Source organism: Cydia fagiglandana, chromosome 17 (genome assembly GCF_963556715.1).
Source record: "Cydia fagiglandana chromosome 17, ilCydFagi1.1, whole genome shotgun sequence".
NCBI classification, from domain to species: Eukaryota; Metazoa; Arthropoda; class Insecta; order Lepidoptera; family Tortricidae; genus Cydia; species Cydia fagiglandana.
Genome location: NC_085948.1, coordinates 4,862,135 through 4,885,911, shown reverse-complemented (window position 1 = coordinate 4,885,911; position 23,777 = coordinate 4,862,135). Strand labels below are relative to the sequence as shown.

Sequence of the window (23,777 nt, the reverse complement as noted above, 5' to 3'; positions counted from 1 at the left end):
AAATATTATAATAATATTTTCATAATTTTATTACAGTGCATTGCATCAGAACTCGATAAAAAATTGTCAATTCAATGTCAAAAACAAATCGATAAATAGATAAATAGTCAAAAAGTCAGAGCAAACTGTCAATTACTTTATGGCCATATTTATCTTTTCTTTAGCCCTCAAGCCTCTTTTATTCGGCAAACTGTTTTCTTTCGTTGTTCCGCTTCCACATCAGCCGTATATTTTTTCCAGTGGAAGTGGTATAGTCGCACCAATAAAAGTCTGCAGCGGATTTGGTAGCCCACGCTGTGTAAGTGTTATTTATACGTCATAATTTCATAGAAGTTTGACGTTTAAAATTACACTTGCACTGCGTGGGCTATCAAAATCGCTGCAGACTTTTTACGGTCTAACTTTAAGCCATTTCCGTCAGTAGAACAAGGCAGCAATTTTAAAAAGTTAGGCGCGAAAAGTCGATTATCAATATCATAGAAAATTTGAATTTCGCGCCTTCTTCTGCTTACAAAAGTGGGTTTACCAGAGTATAGTAGATCGTAATTTTGATATAGTTTGGTAAGCCATTTCCGTTAGTAGAAAAAGTGGCAAACTAAAAAAAAATGTAGGCGCGAAGAGTTGTGCTCCCAAAGAATATAAATGTATAGTGTGCTCCCATAGAAAATTTGATATTCGCGCCTCTTAGGTCAAGCAATAAGAAGGTATAGAGAGAATTGCTTGGAACACAATTTTTGACTCCGTAACGTTGTTTGGACTAGTTAGGAGGTGTGAGGTGAACATATCAAAAGTCCCCGGCTGTAGCCCGTGAGCCGGGGGTGAGGGGGTAAGAAGAGAGTGAAGCTACTATAATAGGCCATGTTGGTATCGTTTTCGTATAAATCGGGACCTTCAAACCCCCCCGACTCAAGGGTTACGGCCGGGTACTTTTGATATATTCTCCTCCTAACTAGTCCAAACAAAGTTAGGCCAAGCGCGCACCACGATTTTAATTTTTGCGACACGATTTTAGAATCGCGCTGTAATTTATCGCAGAAAATTCACTGCGCGCACTGCAATGAAAAGTCGACTATTTCTTCATTCTCGACATGGATTTCGTACCAGTCGCTTATCGTGAAACAATATGCAATCGCTGTATGACTTTGAGTATTTATACCACAAAGGTGATCTCCTTCTATTTCCATAATTAAACGGTCAACATCTGTGGCCTATTTTATAAAGCTACAAGTTACAATTTACAAGCGGAAGTCTCTTTCTGACCCTATGTGTTAGAAAGAGACTTCCGCTTGTAAATTGTAACTTGTAGCTTTATAAAATTGGGCCCTGGCGTCCCATCTTGTAGTTCCATTGGAGAAACAGGTTCCGATATGTTGACGCTTGGAGAGCGAAATGCCGACTGAGGTCCGGGGTGCGATTTTATTATCGCAGTGCGCGCGGGGCCATACAACTCCGTACGCTGCAATTCACTTTGCGACAATCGCGTCGCGAGCAGTCGCGGAAAAATGTGACAAATCACAATTTTAAAATCGCTGCGATTTTTTTGTCGCATATGCGCGCACTGCCATATAAACACATACGTTACATTTCTGCGACTAAATTATCGCGCGACAAAAAGTCGTGGTGCGCGCTTGGCCTTACAGTCAAAAATTGTGTTCCTAAGAATTTCCATCTACAACTTTTTTTGAGCATTCTTTGTTGATTCTTTGCCTGACCTCTACGGTCTGACTTAGGGTTGCCAACCGTACTATATTATATAGTATTGTACTATATTTTGGCTCTCTGTACTATATACTTTTGGAAAAATATATGTATAGTACGCTAAAATACTATATTTCCGATTAAACGTATCATCATCTCAGCCCATAAGACGTCCACTGCTGAACATAGGCCTCCCCCTTGGACCTCCATTCGTACCGGTTGGAAGCGACTCGCATCCAGCGTCTTCCGGCGGCCTTAACAAGGTCGTCCGTCTACACTAAAACGTATATTACACTCATGTTTAGTATTTTATCTAAAAGTACTATTTTTTTTTATGTGCTATATTTTTGATGCCTTATTCTGGAAAGTACTATATTCTCTGACTATACCACCCTTAAATGCGGGATTGGCATGGCAACCCCATTATTATTGTTTATCTTCTGATTACTTGCAACATTGCCTTTTTATTGTCATTCAGTCGTTATTTATTATGACTTTTTTTGTGATGTTTATTATGTGAAAATTAATTATAAATACATATGTTACACCATTGAATTACACTGAAAAACAGTATGAAATACAGACATTAAAAAAAAGTGTATATAAAAGTGCATAGCTGGGATACAAGATAACCTTGTCGCCAACAGCCTTGGTAATATTGCTGCGTCGTTTGCGGAATCCTCGGTGCCACATGAATCTGGACAACTTGGATAAGGCGCTGCACGATTTGGGCATGCTGAGCGCTATAACGGAGGCCCGGCGGGACTATTTACACGAGTCCAAATCTAATTACGGTATGATGCGACTAAACACGCGCTACGTCTCTAACGTCACCGTGGGTTATTGTATGAAGCGAGTTACCAACAAAAACAGACTGTGTCCTTACGTGTTGCCGATGCGGCATAGAACGAAGAGCGAAAACTCTGACGCGATCGCCACCGACATGACGGACAGTGGGCGCGATTACTTAAACACTCTTTTGGAGCCTTCTACGAGTGGATGCAGCAACAACGACAGTCTAAAGTGCCCCGCGAAGCGCTGCCAGTCCCTCGAAAACCTCAACATCTCTGTGGAGCCTCAGCCTAGTCCAGACACCCCGGAACTGGACGGAGTGTCAACACGCATTCAGAAGCTTCAAGTTGATGAATGACGAACCTCACCGCCACATTGTCATGTGACACTTAATTATAACATAAAATAAGTTGGAACGAACGTGGGTAGCAAATAGTATTTACAAGTAGTATGAAGTGATGCAAGTAATTAATGTTAAATTGTGTTTTCAGTGTACTTGTATGATAGCATGGATGAGTAGTGGGTGTTGTTAATGTTCCTAGTAATTTCTTGGTGTAATTGGTTAATTTTGCATGGTATTCCTCAGTGAGTTTATTATTGTCAAGGAAGTCTGTTTGAGTCCTCTCTCCTAAGCATTTAAATAAATTTGCTCAAAAAATTGGAATGGGTACAAATTATAGGGATATGAAATGTAAATTATTTTGTATCCACTTTTAGGTAATTGTTTGATAAAAGTTATTGAGTTTGTTGACTTTGGGCGTTTGTGATGTGTCCTAACAGTTTATGGTTACCTTTAATAAGTACCACCTATGAGAGTTGTTAAGAACAAATATTTTGTGTTCTTTCTAAGTCACAGATGCACTTCCTACTACCATGCACTTGAAACTTGTTTTATTATTTTATTATAACTATAAAGGGGTTTGATGTTATGTTAGATCTAGAGATATATTAGAAATATTATTTTTTGGCTTATACTTACTATAAACAAAGTAATTATTATCTAAATCAGTGTTTTTCAAACCTTTTCATGATGCAACCCCCCTTAGTGTGAACAAAATGTCTTGCTTATGTATGGCTTAACACTTTGACTACCGAGAACCCGCCTGGTAGGCACTCGTAATGTTTGCTCAGATGCCGGACAACCCGCCCAGCGGGTTGTTTTGTACGCAGATGTAGATGACTGGTTTCTGGGGTAGTGCGATGTTTTTTGCCCGGTTGCGAAAGTGTTAAAAGCTGGCAGAGGCTTCGTGACCCACAGTTTGAAAAACACTGATCTAAATAATCTGTTTTTACGGATAAGTAACCAAGTGTTGATTGCAGTTAGTCAAACATTGTCTATGAATTTCATACTTTTTGTGAACCCGCATTGTATTCTTTGAGTTGTTTGCAGTGTTATTATTTTTTAACTGTCCTTATGTCATAATTCAGTCTTTTGTTAATAAACAAAAGCATTGTGATAATGACTATGGGGCACCAGAAAAGTACAAATTCAGTACATTTTTTTTTTCATCACATAAAGCCTACTGTCTATGCTTACGATCAGAAGCTCTAAAATTTGATATAATATTACAGATTGGAAGATAATATGTCAAATTTAGGGAATTTGCCTGTATGAAGGTTTAATGCTGCCTTTCCACTTTGGCAGATATGAGCATACATCGGGGTTTTCGGTGCGGGAATGTTTTACACTAGCCAAATAACAGGTTAAAACTGTAAAAAACGATACTAATTTAACATTTTTAAGCACATTGAAACCTTACTACCTACGTTTAATTCATACTTTGGTAATTATTTTACAATAAATAAAGTTATAAATACACAAAACCATTCCCGCACCGAAAACCCCGATCTATGGATATGAGCAAGACATCCAGTAATCAACCAATAGCATTGATTTCAGTCCAGTAGAGCAGAGAGGTCTCCCGCATGTCTTCTCTCATCTCCGCCTCAGTGGAAAGGCAGCCTAACATCTGTATTGATTAGTCATATCAAAGAGAATTGATAATAGAGAGGTAAAGTCTAAGGAAAAAACGTGCCCCTTAGTTTGACATCCAAAACAGATGGCGCTATACTGCGCCATATGTTTTGCGGTCACTGAATTGTCAAACGTCAACTTTTGACATTCAGAGTTACCGCAAAATGTATGGAGCTGTATAGCGCCATCTCGTTTACCTGTCAAATTCGAAGCACAAAATGTCTTAGATTTTACTCATCTTACTCAATCAATGTATCTTTGGTCATATTATAATTCTCACAATCTGTCTCTTAATGTGATAAATAAAGATATCCAAATTATTTTAACAAAGCATTATGTTCTATTATAAGATTGTGTAGATCTCATTTTGTTACACAATCTTTTAAAAATTATTAACTAAGGCATAAAACCTTGTGTGAATATTTTCTATACATTGATATAAATATACCCCACATTGCTTTTGTGACTTAGAGATACTTAACTTTGTTAACAAATTTTGTTATTTTTTTCTTATTTAATATTTGAATAAATATTGCTTTAAATAATTTATATGCATTTTCATTTCTATTTTTGTGGCAGATAATAATAAAGAATTTTTCCATTTGTCTTGGACCAAAGAGTAAAGTAAGTTGTCTTGGAGTCTACTACCTAATTAAATAGATGCCAATGTTTTTGTAATTACAATCAACAACTATCAATGATTCATTTGTAAGTATATTATATCATCATGGCAGTCTTAAACTATGCTGGGGCCCCTGGGTACATAAGAATTTCGGGCCCTATTGGAAAGTAAAGAAAGCTAATTAATCTAACATTTTTCTACTGGGATCTTCTATTTATTATGGGTAATCAAATATGCTATTACTGTCTGTCTTTCGGGGCCTCCTGAGGAGGGGGGCCGTGTGCCCTTATGGTAAAGACAGTACATGTCTTTATCAGTTATTGGTCGTTGCCTCAATCTGAGGAACGTGACATCATGTCCATCTGTTGAAGACCAGTGGGCCTACCGCGAACCAGTTTCGACGTGTTGCCTCTCTGCAGCACTTGCAAATTCGTACGTAAGGCTGACTTTCCACTGAGGCTGTTGTAAACCACATCTCTTCTCCCCTCCGCTGAATTACAACGAATGCTAGTGGTCGTTTTGATTCCGTTCATATGATTCATATCTGCTAGTCTTCGCCTCTGTGGTACAGCAGCCTAATGCTTACCGTCGCTTAAACGAGATGGCAGATTGTTTTCCTTAATCATAGAAATGTCAAGGGTAAGAAAAGATACAGAACAATATAATTGCAACTTAAATTCATTTAATCGAGCTCACTGAGTAGGTAAGTAACACTTAGAGGTAAATAAATAACAAAAATGTACAGTCATCCACATATAAGTACTTTTACATTGAATACGATCAAACCGATGGGCTAGTTATATTTCTACGTAAAAGTACCTGCTGGTCAAATTCCAGCGAATTCTGAAGCTGACTGTACTTTAAATAATATTGCATTTGACACATCACATCAGTAATACTCGTGTTTCATACGAAACAATACAATCAATACTTCCACACAAACCGATTTGCCATTTCAATTTTTAATAAAAATAAAATACTTATTAACTCTACCTACAGTCCGTATTAGCATTAGAAAGAACTTCGCAGAAGTAAGCTTGTGGTTCCAAATTCGGCACTTTTAGCGGTAATCATTTGAAGTAAATTATATGTATTGACCATGTTATATTAGATAATTCAATAATTAATAACAATTAAAGAGCCTGATAAAAACTGCACGCTTGCTTCTGTGGAGTTCTTTCTAATGCTAAAAAAACGAACTATACTTATTAAAAATTGAGTTGCTTAACTTAATTCAAACTCGAGTAAATCCATTTGTCAAATTATGCGATTTTGGTATTAAGAAGAGGTAATAGGGTAGATATTTGATGAGGGGGTCGAATGGATTTACCCGAATTTGAAGTTAAGCGACACAATTATTTCTATGACTTCATTTAATATGCAGAATAAAAAATAGTTAATATAATTAGAGTTACCATAATTATTAGAAATTCGTTTTTCACTTATAAAATAACAGTCCCAAAAGGTTTTATAAAACCTACGTACAACCTATGTACAAACAGCAACTGTACATCGATGGACCTTAATACAATAAGGTCCACTGATGTATAGTTAACAGTATGGGCGATGGTACCTTTGAAAATATGTATATTTTTTGTCACACGATAGTAATCTAGGTACATATATTAACTTTTACAAATCGCAATGAAAAAAATAACATGAATTTAGAATGCACAGCCATTGCACAGTCAATCATAATTCTTATTCGAGAAAATATTAACTACATTTTTTGATGTGAAAACTTCTTTAGCGCCGCTGTGCACTTTTTGTGATGGGGAAAAAATGTTAAACTCGCGACAGCGTAAGACGTAAAACGCTTCGTAAGACGGACACGTGACCTGATCGAAAAACTGTTACAATGTCATTGAGTTTTCACTTCTGCCGGCACTCCCGGAGTGCAACCCAGGCAGTTTTTATTGATCATGACATTTTTTTTTTACGTTATCACTACGACTGTCGCAAACAATTTTTTAGTCACATATTTTGTTCCTTGAACAAATCACAAAAAATCACACAAACAGTTACATTGATCATTTATTTACAAATACTGTATAATTTAATCCAATTCATTTCATTTTTAAATAACGATATGGTATAGATACAGAAGTAACTTAGTTTATGCACTAGTCGTACGGCAAAATTTTATAGAATGGTTTTTTTTTAAAGATGACTGCTTGTTGTAAGCCGTGCAAATAGATCGAAATGGCAAAGCGGGGGTAAGGGCCCCCGCCACATCTGGCGTCTTTCGAGCGTCGGCGTCTGTCGGCGTCGGTCTAGCGCTATGGAAAATGACGTCGCTGCGCAGTTGCGTCGACGCTGCGTCGACGTCGGCCATACAATTGTAGACGCCGACGCTCGAAAGACGCCAGATGTGGGGGGGGGCCCTAAAGATATCGCGGTTGAAAATGCTGCAGTTTCGGCTCGTAATAAGTAACACTCAAGATCAATCCCAACATGGTTAAGCGGGTCAGGTGTCCAAAATTATCTCCACACGGTCTTATTTCCTTAACACACAAAATTTGGAATATTTCACCCGCTTAGCTACTTCTTCAGCTAATTGTAACCAGAGAGAGATGGTAAATGTACATAAAGTGGCTACAGATGTAGTGCACAATTGTTTACCATAGTATTTTCACGGAAACGTACGAACGGGTCTTGCTATTTCAGTTAGTCTCGGTACAAAAAATACTGAGGTTGACTGAAGTAGCATGACAAATAAGAACGTTTCCGAGAAAATACGATGGATTATAGGAAGCAATTATGCACTACATCTGTAACTCCATATTTATACCTCATCTCTGGTAGTCACTAGTGATTAGATCATACATAAATAAATACTAAGACGCATAAAGTAGTGTATTGAAAGACTCTGTGTGTTGAAAGACAAGAGTTGTATGGTTCCATACATTCTGCTCCATTTATCAAAATCAAACTGTGACTTCAATTACACTATTTTGAGCGACTGTATTTTTTCTATATGCTTACTAATCATACGAAACTGAGTATTGTATCTTGAGTGTATACCATATTAGGGTATCGTCTTGGGTCGTCCCATTCGTTTTTCGTCAAGTTCTTAAATAAATAAATAAATAAATAAATAAATAAATAAATAAATATTATACGACATTTTTACACAAATTGGCTAAGCCCCACGGTAAGCTCAAGAAGGCTTGTGTTGTGGGTACTCAGACAACGATATATGTAATATATAAATACTTAAATACATAGAAAACAACCATGGCTCAGGAACAAATATCTGTATCATCATACAAATAAATGCCCTTACCAGTTCTTAAATTAGTCCTATTCTGCTTTCGTCACTCATTCTACATTGAAAGCCATCGACGATTGTGACGAATGTAGAATGAGTGATGAATGTAGAATGAGTGACGAATGTAGAATGAGTGCCGAAAGCAGAATAGGACTAATTTAAGAACTTGACGAAAAACGAATGGGACGACCCAAGACGATACCTATATTAGTACGGTCTTAGAGCGCCTTGACTTTGAGTTGTTTCATTTTGGGGGTCTTCCGCTTCTGTTGGCGTTTCTGCTCTTTCAGCTCCCATCGGCGCTGCTTCTCTGGATCGTCCTCCTGAAAAATATGATATACATTGATTTTACAAATATGTATATTGATCAGAAAAAGAACTCACTTTACGAAAATAGTATGCCATCATTTTATGGTTTGCATCTGCTTCAAATGTACCATCAGTAGGTTAGGTATGTCATGACTCACTCAATGTGTTAAACTACAACCTGAGACCTCCTTCTGTACGGCTACCACAAGTTTGGCACTAACCAAAACTCTAGCGTGAACGTTACTTTGTATGCATCTCGCTCGTACTGACATATTAGTGCGAGCGAGATGTATAGAAAGTAAATTACGTAGACGTTAGCGTTTATGTCATAGTTGACACTGTCAGTGACTCATAGTACGGCCTGGGCACAGAATAAATAATAGTACTAAGTACAGAAGACTCACTCTCTAACAAAACGCGTCTGTTACGATCAGCACAGATATGGCCGCTAGGTGGCGACAGCACCACGCGCGGCTTTTGGCAAACCCCAAAATTGGGGCCGAACGGATGTACTTTTAGCTACCTGTAGCAAAGCGACGAAATCGCGGAGTGAGACACGCCTGGCCCGGGTACTGGCCCGCAGTAAGAAAGCGGGAGAGCAATACGTATACTCACGGCGAGTATCCTCTCCTTCTCCTGCTTGCGTTTCTCCTCTCGACGCTGGGCCGCCTGCTCCTGGCGGGCGGCATGTGCGCCGCGTAACCATGCCTCTGCCACTTTCTGACGACGCTTCTCGCATTTGGCTAGGGCCTGCCAACAAACAACATATAGGTAAGTATACAATATCTACTCAATTAGTTTTGTTTAGTAATAGTAATGGTTTTGTTTCCAATATAAATAGAATGCTTAACGGCGCAGAAAAGATCAAGATGTATTTCCTCTCAGACCTCCAACAAAAAGGGGCCAAACTGAAAACCAGCGCTGGACGCCAGTCTAGCACATGCTGAGCTTGGTACCCACGGCCAACATGTAAACATAATATATATTATATAGAGTAGAAAATAAGTTAGTACTTAACCTAGAATAAGTTAGTACATACTTAACATAGAATTTATATATTGTTTGTCTTCTTATTGTATTTTTCTATCATGTTTTGGCAATAAAGTGATTTCATTTCATTTCAATTTAGTTTATGGATAATTTCTTCAGATCAAGGCATCCTTAAGAGCCCTTCAACGTGCACACTAGCGCCACAGCTAAATAATCGTGGTTATTTAAATTTAACGAAAGATATTGAAAAAAGGGGGCCGCTACGTACTGTATTGTGTATTTAAGTACCATTTGAATACACCAAACTAGTTGTTGTGTTGCTGGTTTCGTCGATCTAGGAACTCAAAACAAAAACGGCCGTTTTAACTTTGGACGCATAGATTGACGAATCCAGCAACATACAAACTAGTCTGATGTATTCAAAAGGTACTTAAATACACAATACAGTACGTAGCGGCCCCCTTTTTTCAATATCTTTCGTTAAATTTAAATAATCACGATTATTTAGCTGTGGCGCTAGTGTGCACGTTGAAGGGCTCTTAACCATCGTCGGTCGGTCATCGGTTCGTTGGTTGAGGGCAGCGAATGGCCGTTCGGTGTGGAGATCCTTGGGGGAGGCCTTTGTCCAGCAGTGGATGTCTTTCGGCTGAGATGATGATGATGAACGATTTTCAGAACATGGATTTTCCACTGTTTTCTGCTTATAATACGTACCTCCTTGCTAAGCCGGGTGCGCTTGACTTTCTCCAGGAGATGGAATATGAGCAGCAGTAGAGGTCGGACCTCAGCACCGCCACCATCTGGACCCAATGCCAGAGAAACGATCAGCACGCGCTCAGTGTCCGGAGGCTTCGTCGCTGCAGTCTCCCTGAACAAAAAAACGCGTTATTAGACTTCAAAACATACATAAACTTGTAATAATTACTCGAACATAGTGGCCACCGCGCCACCATACGAAACCTAACCCAAGCAATTTCAATAATTTAAAAACACGTTTTAAAATGTCCGTGCCGTGATTGGTCCGTTCAAAGACACGGACGTCACACAAAGACACTTTCGACTCGAACATACGGTATGCGTGGCAGAGGGGGTAGCGCGTCTATGCTCAGTCTGGAGGATGTTTTGTCTGTGGTTGTTGTCTACCACACTTTAATTTTAGACGCAACGTTGACGCAACTGCGCAGCGATGCCATTTTCCGTTGAGTTGACTCGACGCCGACGTTCGGGAAACGCTAATAGTGTGGGATGAACCTTACAATCACAATACGGATTGACAATGGAGGTCGTCTAAAGAAAAAATATAATGCCACACTCTGTAACTCTTAATTAAAAGTTGCATTGCTAAGGTATCAACAGTATACTCACTCCATCTGCTTGACGCCGGTGTACTTGTCGGATATATGTGGTCATGGTACTGCGCCAGCGCGGCCGTGACGCGAGCATCCAAGATGGCGGCCGTGGCCTCGCCACACTCGGACTCGGACATGACGGAGACATCTGACACACAAGTGTAACAACAGTATACTCACTCCATCTGCTTGACGCCGGCGTACTTGTCGGATATGTGTATGTACTGTATGTGGTCGTGGTACTGCGCCAGCGCGGCCGTGACGCGAGCAGCCAAGATGGCGGCCGTGGCCTCGCCGCACTCGGACACGACGGAGACATCTGACACACAAGTGTAACAACAATATACTCACTCCATCTGCTTGACGCCGGCGTACTTGTTGAATATGTGTATGTGCTGTATGTGGTCGTGGTACTGCGCCAGCGCGGCCGTGACGCGAGCATCCAATATGGCGGCCGTGGCCTCGCCGCACTCGGACACGACGGAGACATCTGACACACAAGTGTAACAACAGTATACTCACTCCATCTGCTTGACGCCGGCGTACTTGTCGGATATGTGTATGTACTGTATGTGGTCGTGGTACTGCGCCAGCGCGGCCGTGACGCGAGCATCCAATATGGCGGCCGTGGCCTCGCCGCACTCGGACATGACGGAGAGCGAGGAAGGCAGCCCGTGCTTGTCGCCCGGCCGTCGCTCAGGGCAAAACACGCTCTGGGGAAAGAGAGGTAAGTAAGTAAATTTGCATTATTGTGCACGATGGAGTTATAAAAATACATAGAAAATTTAAATACTAAAAACTAGGTAACAACAGGCGGTTTTATCGCTATAAAACGATCACTCCCAGAAAACTTTTGGGACAATGACCGGATATAGAGGGTTATTGGGCGGGTATGAGAAAAAAGGCTGCTATTCATGTGTGTTTCTCCAGAATTGTCTTTATTTGGACCACGTACAAACCCGACTGCAGAATGCAGAGGACGGTAATATCCAGCCCTGGGCACTGGAGGCCTTGGTCACTTCTCTCGTATATCACGTATATACCAAACCAATGTCTCAATGTAAAGCGTGCAGTATACTCATCACTACGACCGTCTAGAGTGTCTAGACTGGTCAATACTACACTATGATGACCCGCCTGTATCACGTTCGAGTTGAACATGTCGGGACAAGCTAGAAAGATGAACATCTCTATTAGACACGCACCAAGTCCTGCATCTCCTTGGCGAGGCGCGTGGCGATCTTCTTCTGCGCGATGCAGAGCACGAAGGGGTCGCTGTCGTCCTTGCCGAGCTCGATGCGGGCCTGCAGCGTGTCCGGGCTCTTACGGAAGCTGCCCAGGATCACGTGGACCAGGTCTTGACGCTGGAACAAATATTACATTTGTAATCCTTCTTCCTCGGGTTATCCCGGCATTTATGTCACGGCTCGTAGGAGCCTGGGGTCCGCTTGACAACTAAACCAGGCGTGGCTCACTCCGCGATTTCGTAGCTTTGCTACAGGTAGCTAAAAGTACATCCGTTCGACCCCAATTTTGGGGTTTGCCATATGCCGCGCGTGGCGCTGTCGCCACCTAGCGGCCATATCTGTGCTGATCGTGACAGACGCGTTTTGTTAGAGAGTGAGTGTTCTGTACCTACTACTATTATTTATTCTGTGACTAAACCCAAGAATTGACGTAGGCACCAGTTTTTACGAAAGCGACTGCCATCTGACCTTCCAACCCAGAGGGGAAACTAGGCTTAATTGGGATTAGTCCGATTTCCTCACGATGTTATCCTTCGCCGAAAAGCAACTGGTAAATATCAAATGATATTTCGTACATAAGTTCCAAAAAACTCATTGGTACTAGCCGGGGTTTGAACCCGCGAGCTCCGAATTGAAAGTCGCACACTCTTACCGCTAGCCACCAGCGCTTCTCGTTTACATTTAGCGCTTTACATTTGTAATCCTTATTACCAATATAAACGCGAAAGGCACTATGAAAGAAGTCATTTTCCCGTTTAAATCGCTGAACCGATGTTCTCCCGTCCCGCTCTGACATACCTTGATGAGCTTGAGAGTGAGCAGCATGCCCTCACAGCACACACGGCCGCTGCACCACATAGTGAAGCAATGTTCCGCCTCGCGCCGCCAGCCGCGGTCTTCGCCTACGCATACAACGTCGCTACCCGTTTCACCTGCAAGATAGAGAATATATGCGTAAGAACTAGAGCAGAATTTTCCAACTTCATTACGCTACATTGGCCAAAGCGCACTCAAGGTGGGACGCCAATATAGATGTAAAACTTGTGAAAGTATCGGAAACTTCCATGGCAGAAGTTGCTAAGCGGGCGAGGTGTTCTAAATTAACTTGACACTCTTATTCGGGGTCATCCATTAATTACGTCACACGAATTTCTAGGGTTTTTGACCCCTCCCCCCCTCCTTGTCACACTTGGTCACATTTGGCAAACCCCTCCCCCCTAGTGTGACGTCACATTTTTTCTACGAAATCGCCAAATCGAATTAAGTAAGTACCTAAGTGTTATTAATATTTTATCAAAATATTTTCGACGATATAAATATTAGTAATTTTATAACCCAAAACTGCTTAGGAAAGAAAATTAAACGAATAAAAACGATAATCGTTTTAAAAACTTGTTATTTAAATGTATAGCGAATAAAATAAGTTAAAGTGACGTCACAAAGTTTGTGTCTCCCCCCCTCCCCCATGTCATAATATGTCACATTTTCTTGACCCCCTCCCTCCCCCTAAACGTGTGATGTAATTAATGGATGACCCATTCTAAGTCACGTTAAGATTATTTTTGAACACCTCACCAGCTTAGCAACTTCTGCTGCTGACTGTACACACTCGTAAATACACAGAACGAGTTAAAATACTGCGCCCTTCTCGTCACGTACCTATCGCCCTTCTCCGACTGGGTCGGAGGTTCTCGACGACAGTCGTACAGCCGACAAATTGACAAAGCTCTCGGGATCCAATATCTGATCGGAAACCCTTACTGTATTACTAAACCAATATTATTGTCTGCAGCAAAACTCACCGACTAGAGTAAAGTTATCATCTAGCAGCGGCTTGTGAAGCTTGAGGAAGTTGGTAGCGATGGCGGTGTTCTTGGCGCGGCCGACGGCGTACGACAGCGCGTAGCCCGCCAGCAGGCAGCATAGCGCGCCTTCCAGCCAGTACGCGTCCCAGCGCGGCCGGACTGTGTTACTAAACCAATATTCGATAACCGATCTCCAACTAGATGGAGCGATCAATTAACAGGGGCCCCATCCTCAATTTTTGCTCGTTTGTCAGAGACCTGATGAACAGGACCATTGGAGGCAGATCATAAAAACCAGGTGTGAAGCATCCACATCCACCGATGACCACGATCGTCAGTCATGAGGGAGCGACCACAGTGAGAGAGAGAAACCAACAAAACTCACCGACTAGAGTAAAATTATCATCTAGCAGCGGCTTGTGCAGCTTGAGGAAGTTGGTAGCGATGGCGGTGTTCTTGGCGCGGCCGACGGCGTACGACAGCGCGTAGCCCGCCAGCAGGCAGCATAGCGCGCCTTCCAGCCAGTACGCGTCCCAGCGCGGCCGGAATGTATTACTAAATCAATATTCGATAACCGATCTCCAACTAGATCGAGCGATCAATTAAAAGGGCCCCATCCTCAATTTCTGCTCGGTTGTCAGAGACCCGATGAACAGGAACCGTTGGAGGCAGATCATAAAGCCAGGTGTGGAGCATCCACATCCACCGATGACCACGATCCTCAGTCATGAGGGAGCGACCACAGTGAGAGAGAAAAACCAACAAAACTCACCGACTAGAGTAAAGTTATCATCTAGCAGTGGCTTGTGAAGCTTGAGGAAGTTGGTAGCGATGGCGGTGTTCTTGGCGCGGCCGACGGCGTACGACAGCGCGTAGCCCGCCAGCAGGCAGCATAGCGCGCCTTCCAGCCAGTACGCGTCCCAGCGCGGCCGGACTGTGATTGGCACCTGTATAAGGTAAAGTTCCCCTTTATTCATAAAACTTTACGGGCCTGGGCTATAAGCGCGAAAATCGAAGTTCGCAAATTGCGGGGATTTTTCTCAGTCACTCTTAATTACGTCTTCGTTGGAGTAAAAGAGAAAGATCCCCGCAATTTGCGAATTTCGGTTTTCGCGGTAGCCGCTCTGATTTAACACTTTTCCAGGCCGCACCAAACTACAAGGTTTTCCCGAAAAATGCAATTACATATATTAAAATTTATGCAGCAAATTCATTTAATGATAAGTAACTTTTCCCGAAAGACCAATCGAATATGAACCTTAAAGGATTCCTAAGGTTGAAATTCTATTGGCGAGGATGTGGTCGCTAGGTACACTATGAAAAGGGTTAAATTATGTTTTATCACTTTCTTACAAATACATAAGTGAAAATCTCCATCTGTTCTACTTTATACGAATTATGTCTTGTGCCTAAAATTGTCTAATAGTATTTTATTGTGTAATTTAGTGTATTTGCAGTTTACGCTCTTTAAATATGCTTTTTCATGTTGAGCATACGTACTTTCGTGTAATAAAAATGTTATCTGTTATGTGTGCCTAATAAATAAATAAAATGACAGATAAAGACAAACGATTCATTCAGGACAGTAATGCGTTTATGAATAATGCCAATAGCATCTAGACTGAGTTTATAAATCTTAATGTCGCGCTCAGTAAGGTCGCGGCCTGAGTGGCGAGGGTCTAGCGGAGCGTTCGGCAGGGCGGGTAGCGTAGCGGTAAGCTCCCTCCGCACTCCCCGCCCCGCTCGAGCGTCCGCTCGGGTCGCACACAGCTCTTGTATCAAGAAGATACACATATCACGCATTCTTTATGTACTTTTCGAATCAAAAGATGGTAATGAATTCGTAATTAATTTTAGAACTTACAACTGTTGCCAAAAATAGTATCGTGTTGTTTTTTTTATGGCGTTGTTCTTTTTTATTTGGCACAAAATATGGTTATATGGTTGACATGCCAAGTTTCAATCAGCACACGGAGTCCGTGGAATTATAAGGCACTTCCACTTCACATGCACATCTCCTTGGCTATTTAATAAGCAATTCTTCTTGGTTAATAAATATTTTTTACTTTTTTACTTTTACTTTTTTTTATTTATGAACATTTTTGAGACATCGCCACTGGTATCTGCATATTAGGCCCACTTGCACCATTCCACTAACCTGGGGTCAATCGGTTAAACCTGGAGATACCATGGTTACCAGTACAATTTGACACTGGGTTAACGGTTTAACCGCTTAACCCCGGGTTATTGGGATGGTGCAAATGAGCCTTATAATCTTAAAATTAGTAGGTATCACTACACCTTATGAATCAAAGTTCGCCGCCGCGTCTTATGTTTGTATGTTCGTGATAAACTCAAAAACTACTAAACGGATTTTCATGCGGTTTTCACTATCAATAGAGTGATTCTTGAGGAAGGTGAATAATTTGTTAACCCATGCGAAGCCAGGGCGGGTCACTAGTTGAAAATAAAACTTACCTTAGATATGGTAATCTTTGGCTGCTCAGTGTTCCTGGGAACGTTGTCCTGGAACCCTTCGAACTCTTCCGGGTCTTGGAAGTGCTCAAACTCATTGTCTTCATCCTGACAACAAAATAAAGGTCTTTGAATGAACTCTAAAATATGCATGATTAATTTTCCTATTTAAAAAGTAAAATGCTTGAAAAACTGTTCCTCAACCACTTCCTGTTTGAAAGTCAATGAAAAAATAATAACGAATCGATTGAATTTCAAATTTCATCATCATCAATTAAAATCAGCTCAGCCATAACACATGGTACAAAGCTACCAACATAATAAAAGATACAAAGGTACAAACATACTCAACCCATAGAGGTTGATTCTAGAGGCCGCGGACTGGACGCAAGCGGCGCGGCAAGCGGCAAATTAAGACCGTTCATACATTTGGTCGAACGCAATGTACCTATGCATGACCTTGATGCCGCGCGCCACATGCGTCCAGTACGGATTATGATGGTCATTCTTGTCTACTTGACAGCGTGATAAAACGGTGTCCGTCACTTTCTATCCCACGGTGTTAAACAGTGACAGTTATTTTATCACGTGGATAAAGATGGATAAAGCTATCCATAATACGCCGGCTGTATGCGGCCTTAGAACTGGTGCAACATTTGCCTTCCTGTCAACATTTTTGTTCTAAATGCGCGGCAGCTTTCATGAATCAACCATCACTCTTGTACCTGCTTTGCAGCTCAGGTAAAGAAGATGTGAATTGAATTAAAATATAATTTATATAAAGCCCGTCCACGAAAAAAAGTGGTCGGTGTAACAACGACAAATTAGAAAAAAAACTAAGAAAAACAATTTCATGGGCTATTTAAATTAAAGTTTTATTAGTGTTCTTTAAAATTAATAAACCCCCTGTTTAACAAATTAACACTGGTAAAATGCCCTGACTTTGCTTCGGACTCCTTCCATCAATCTCTGTACATCACTTTCGGTCACCTTTTTACATGTCGTATCCCACATTCTTTTGAACTGTTGCTCATTTGTAGCAATTTTACCACTATTTTTCAATTTTCTTTTCATTATTGCCCAATAATGCTCTACCGGCCGGAGTTCTGGGCAGTTTGGTGGATTTGCTAATTTCGGTACAAAGGAGATATTATTTTCAGTGTACCATTCTAAAACAGATTTGGCATAATGTGAGGACGCTAAATCAGGCCAGAATATGACAGGCTCGGTGTGGTTTCTTATAAACGGCGATAAACGTTTTTTCAAACACTCTTTCGTGTAAATGGATTGGTTAATCGTACCCGTAGTAACAAACGATTTGCTTTTTTGACCACATGTACAGATGGCTTGCTAGACAAGGAATTTTTTTGCAAATTTATCAAGTTTTTTTGTTGTAAATTTTTTATCGGCATTCCCTCTTTGATTTGCCACATAGAACTGCAAACCTGGTAATTGCTTAAAATCTGCTTTCACGTATGTTTCGTCGTCCATCAAAATACAACCAAACTTCGACAAATATTTTGTATACAACTTTCGAGCCCGGGTTTTACATAATTTATCCTTTGTAGCATCGCGATTAGGAACTGTAGTTGCCTTGTACGATCGTAAACCTGCACGCTGCTTGATTTTTTGGACATACGATTTCGATACCTTACATTTTCTGGCGACGTAACGGACAGAGAGAGAGTTGGATTCTTCTTAAAATGCTCGATTACTTTTTTTGCCTTAGTTTTATCAGCAGGACCGCGTTTTCTACCCGAACCACCTTTTCTTGAAACAGACAATCTGGACTGATAATTAGCCAATACCTTTTGCACGGTTGACTTCGGAACTTTTAATAATTTGGCTAAGTTTCCTTGCGATATACCGACATTTTGGTTGTAGGTGTACACGATCTTTTTTCGGATGTCCAGTTGGCTAGACGACATTTTATAAATGTTACGAATTTATAAACTCCAAATAGCCCTAAACGATAGTTTATTCTTCCCGCTATTTAACAATCAAAGTGACAGATGTCAGTTGTCTTTTATTTTATATATTTTTTTTATTAAATGCTGACCACTTTTTATCGGGGACAGACCTTACCTATATTGAGATGTGTTTTTCCTTATACTTATAATTATTTCGTACGTTATTATACTTATTATATAGGTTATGAACACAGGAAAAAAACAGTAAGGTTTACTCGGGTAATTCCGAATGTCGAAAACTGTCGGATAATTCCGAAAAGAGACTTTTATTATGATGGAATTAAGGGCGATTTTCATCTGAATTTCGGAACTATCCGACTTTCGGTATTACCCGAATACACCTTACAAAGGTTTTCTAAGCTTAAAATAATAATGACCTTCAGGCCAAACGTAATTTATGTGTCTGGCTAATCAAATAGAAAAGAAAGTCAAATAATAAAAAAAATCTAATACCGTAATAGTTATTAGCAGCCACCATTCCAAAACCAATTAGATAATTGATTACCTCAAAGCAAGGACAAGTTCAATACCATATTTATAGGTCTTCAGTAAATACTTCAATACACAAAGTCACAAGTTTAGATACAGATAGTTTATTATTCAAGTAGGCATATTACAATTAGGGATTGCAATCCGGACTGGTTTTGAATCCGGCCGGATCCGGCCGGATTTTGGCCTCAATCCGGCGGATCCGGCCGGATCCGGCCGGATTGGTATTGCGGATAAAAAATTCATCAAGTCATGTATTTTATCATGTTTTTAGCGTTATATGCGAAGTTACGGATATTTTTTAATGGATTAATAAAACGGGTGTCTTAACAGGAGACCTATAGGCTCTCCGAAACATGTCGCGCGAGTGACTAAAAACAAGTGAGTCTAAACCGTAAATTATTCAATGTTAGTATGTCTCACAACAGTTTAATTCGATGACGGCTGTTTTAAGTTTCAAAAAACAACGTTTTCATTACTTAACCACAAATAAAATCTTCTTTTTCTCTTAAACTATCTATAGCCCAACCCACATTTCCAACAAAAAGGTGCTCTCAATTCAACCATTTTAGTTTTAGCAAACAAAATCAATAAACATGTATACCTATACAAGTACATTTAGTAGCATAATAATAACAAAATAACATATAAATAATAATAATAAATAAATATTATACGACATTTTTACACAAATTGACTAAGCCCCACGGTAAGCTCAAGAAAGCTTGTGTTGTTGGTACTCAGACAACGATATATAATATACAAATACTTAAAATTAAATACATAGAAAGCAACCATGACTCAGGAACAAATATCTGTGCTCATCACACAAATAATTGTCCTTACCGGGATTCGAAAACCCAGGATCGCGGCTCCACAGGCAGGATCACTACCCACTGGCTAGGTCAGACCGGTCGTCAAAAGTCAACATATATTTCTCTATTTAATTTTATAAATATTTATTCATTATATTTTAAATGCAGGTAACACTTATTATAAGTGGGCTAAAATGGTTTGTACAAAATAAAACGAACATGTACATTAAATTACAATGTAACAACACAATAAATTGAATATAAACCAATCCAGCCGGCCTAGCCAAGGTTACAATCGCTATCGCTTCGACAACGAAAACCATTATGTCTCTCTATCACACTTCCCTATTAGTGCGACGGTGACAGTTGCGTTTCGATCGCTCTACGGAGCGTAAGCGATCGGCATCTTGGCTACGCGGCCTGTACTTACGGTGCACGGAAATCTCACGTCACATATTTCGTCGGCTAGAAGACAGGCGTCAACTAACAAACAAGTTGTTGTGTTGCTGTTTGCGAGCGAGAAAATTCGAATACTGGCGAGAACTTTTAAATTTTAGCAGTGTTTTAAGCTGTTATTTTATATTTTAGCGCTTTATTTCACTTTACCGGATCCGGGAACGGATCCGGTGAATTTTGCCGGATCCGGTATCATGAAAAATGTGCCGGATCCGGCCGGATTACCGGATCCGCCGGACCGGATTGCAATCCCTAATTACAATGCGCTAATGAACGTCTAATAAAGCTACACCGGCTTTATTATACAAGTATATACTTTATTATAGCATTGACATATTAATACATATGTTAGAACCCATCTTATGCAAGGTGCTCTTCGGGCATTCCACGAGACTGTCGCTTACATAACGCAATTCTTCTAATACTTCTGGAAATGCTGAGTAAGCGATATTGGGTCAGGTAATATTTTCTGACTTGGCTAACAAATTGGCAGTATATTCTCGAGATTCACGTATTTTATTGAGGTAGCTGCCATACAAGGCAAAAGCGTTATGTAAGCGACAGTCTCGTGGAATGCCCCTCTTAGACATAATATGGGCACTTAACTAGTATGAATTTGTTATAACGGTACGATGGTTGTTTAAATATGATCTTATAGATTCTTTAGACTCATTCTTTTTTTCCGTTCTGAGGAAGGACTCTCTCTGAGGAGGTTCCGTTCTGGGGTTGTTTTGTTATACATAGGAGTCGAAATAAATTTTATAGCAAATATTGATATGATAATTGATAAATAAAAACTACGGCGCGGCGTGGGTAGACCCGCCACAAGGTGGACTGATAACCGGGTAAAGGTCGCGGGAGTCTGCTGGATTTGGGTGGCGCAAGACCGGTCATTGTGGCACTCATTGTGGGAGGCCTATGTCCAGGCTTATGTAGCAGTGGACATCCTCTGGCTGATATGATGATGACATTCTATTCTATTTTATACCTAATTTTGTCTTGTCAAATTTCAAAATTGCAAATTATTTTAGATGCTTTACAAATGTAAGTTACTTAAAATAGTGCATTTTGTTTTGCTGCTAGTTGAATCACACCCAAATATACTTAACCTACCGAGCAAGTATTAATTACCATACAAGATTGTTAGTGAAATTAAAGGTGACATTCAAATTTACTTGAAACAATATACATTAGAATTCATTAGTAGCCTCAACACGCTGAATGCCGGGAACCCACTAAGTGGGCACTCTGTTTATCCTGCACTCTCTTTTCCCACTTTCCTCTACAAAGCAGGAAAAGGGGAATTGAATGTAGCACTACGAAAATGTTGACAGTGAAATTGTCAAAAGTTTTGGTAGTTTCATATTTACCTCAACAACGAGCTCATCTTCAGCCTCAACTTCTGCCTCAAATTCTTCATTCGAAGTCAGCTTTGGTTTTTGAGCCGGAGCCTCTTTTTCTACATCATTGAAATCTGAAAACATAGTTACAACATTGGTCAAACCAAAGAATACTAATTATAAAATACCTACATGTATTTTAATGAACAACACAGTCATGAATAATAAGCAGGCATCGTAAATTTTATAGCATTTTTGGTGCAGCAGAGTGGTGTTAACGGAATTGGTATAGCTAATTCCAACTGAAATGGTAAATTAAGGTTAATATTAACGTAACTAACGCTAATTTATCATTAGGGTTGAAATTGTTTATACCAATTTCGTTAACACCACTCTGCTGCACCAAAAATGCTATAAAATTTACGATGTCTGATAATAAGTATGTTATTTACAATTTTTTGGTACTATACAAGTTTCCTTGGGGATTGGTCTACTACCCACCCCCTGAAACAGGCACCTATTCAGCCCAAGTTGTTTGAATAAATTGACTTAAGCTGATGGTAATGAATGAAAATTAAAAACAAAATAAACAGTAATAAACACCCATTATAAAATGATAATTTTGAAATGAATGGTCCACATAGGTCTGGCATTTATTGCACAAATTGAAAAAAAAAAGCAATTAGTAGCACTCATACTCATTTACTATGTTGTTAATTCCCAATTAATCACACTCGTTTACTATTTTTTAACACCATTTCTTTAATCTTCTTAGATACAAAACAACTCTGAAGCATTCCATGAAATTGTCTACCGTTGTCCCGTACAAACGCAAAGTTTCTGAAGATTTAAAGGTATAAGAGTTTTCTTTTCAATGACAAATGGCCAAAAATATGCACAGAAAAATAATCGCCTGCTTTAAATGCCGAGAAAAAAGTCGCAACACAGGAAATAAAATGCGTTTGTACGGGACAGCCCGTGGAATGCTCCCTCTATGGGTGAAAGCTATTTAGCGTTTAATAAACAAACCTGTCCGTTTTAGCAATAAACCTATATTATTAAGCCCTGGCAATATACTACATTAAATTTTTATTACAAGAAATGTCTTGTAGGCCAATAAGCCTAACTTTTTCAATAAGAATTGTAAAACTAAACTATTCCTACTACCTTGAAAACCCTGGTCCCCTCCTGGAAGATCGTCCTCAGCATCAAACTGTTCGAACTCCGCAAAGTCATCATCTTCAAGGTTGGAGTCCTCATATGCCCGAGCAACGAGCACCCCGCAACACAGTAGTGCCACAAATAGCACTGGACGCATAATGGCCCTGTTAGTAAGATGTAAGTTGATTTACTTTCATTCTAATAACTGAATTCAGTAAGTATAACATGAATTAGACATAGAAGTACTTCACCAAATACAATACTTTAAAGGGGATTACGTGGTATTCAATGAGAAGATAACGGTGTTTATGTTCTTAAGACGCATGTAAAAAATCTAGGCCCAACTTTGATAAGAAAAGTCTATAATTAACTACGATCAGTATACACTAGGTATATAAAGGTTATATACTTATAAACACAATCAGTAAATTATACGAACTGCAAATTACGATCGCTGTGAATAAAGACCTACCCTTGGGACTTGAAATTGAATATTTTTTAATAGATCAGGGCCAAGTAACCTGACAACGCATTTAATCGTTTTAATAATGTATGAAAGTACGAAGACATAAAATAGCATAATAAGACATTACCCGTATTTTTTACTCCTAAATTCAAATAAGATCACTTCATTTATCTAATTAGGTTAGTCTTAATATAAAAAATCTATACTAATTCTTCACGATTTCCTTCAACACTGATTGAAGTGAAGTGCAATGTACAAAATGAAATGTCACACTGCAATGACGTGCAGTTGCGTTCGTATACCCTCCGAATACCTCGGGTGTTAATATTTTTTGCAAATCAGAGTACTCAGAATGAAAATGATTTTAGAGTCTGTGCGCAAAGAGAAGAGTCGTGTGATTTGAGGGCGCGCCAGTGCTATTTTATGGTTTTTGCTATGCTGACAACACTGGTCACGTGATTATAGTACGACACTAAAGGTCATGATACTTGAATCCCTTTTGTTCCGGTTTTTTACCACGGCTTACTAAACGGATCCTGGTTGTGGT

General features: G+C 39.9%; 2 protein-coding genes across 2 annotated transcripts; one reads left to right on the top strand and one right to left on the bottom strand.

Annotated features, from left to right (window-relative positions):
* Positions 1-2,165: 2,165 nt before the first annotated feature.
* On the top strand, positions 2,166-5,012 carry LOC134672982 (uncharacterized). The gene has a single exon (XM_063530941.1). The coding sequence runs from the start codon at positions 2,390-2,392 to the stop codon at positions 2,846-2,848; it is 459 nt and encodes a 152-aa protein (XP_063387011.1). The 5' UTR covers positions 2,166-2,389; the 3' UTR covers positions 2,849-5,012.
* Positions 5,013-8,449: 3,437 nt separating this feature from the next.
* LOC134672933 (PAT complex subunit CCDC47) lies at positions 8,450-23,485 on the bottom strand. Its single transcript, XM_063530884.1, has 11 exons — positions 23,358-23,485; positions 22,771-22,928; positions 21,634-21,737; positions 16,537-16,641; positions 14,831-15,005; positions 13,052-13,185; positions 12,212-12,370; positions 11,529-11,719; positions 10,372-10,525; positions 9,283-9,417; positions 8,450-8,681 (listed from the first exon to the last, which is right to left on the bottom strand). The coding sequence occupies exons 2-11, from the start codon at positions 22,919-22,921 to the stop codon at positions 8,577-8,579; spliced, it is 1,413 nt and encodes a 470-aa protein (XP_063386954.1). The 5' UTR covers positions 22,922-22,928; positions 23,358-23,485; the 3' UTR covers positions 8,450-8,576.
* Between the last annotated feature and the right edge of the window lie 292 nt (positions 23,486-23,777).

What these genes read in the sequence shown, in the direction of transcription:
- LOC134672933 (XM_063530884.1), bottom strand. Translation starts at nt 22,921, where the DNA reads ATGCGTCCAGTGCTATTTGTGGCACTACTGTGTTGCGGGGTGCTCGTT. An exon ending in CCAAGGAGATGCAGGACTTG is followed by an intron (nt 11,720 to 12,211) that starts GTGCGTGTCTAA and finishes CTCTTTCCCCAG; the next exon opens with AGCGTGTTTTGCCCTGAGCG. An exon ending in GCACCCGGCTTAGCAAGGAG is followed by an intron (nt 9,418 to 10,371) that starts GTACGTATTATA and finishes GTTTGTTGGCAG; the next exon opens with GCCCTAGCCAAATGCGAGAA.
- LOC134672982 (XM_063530941.1), top strand. Translation starts at nt 2,390, where the DNA reads ATGAATCTGGACAACTTGGATAAGGCGCTGCACGATTTGGGCATGCTG.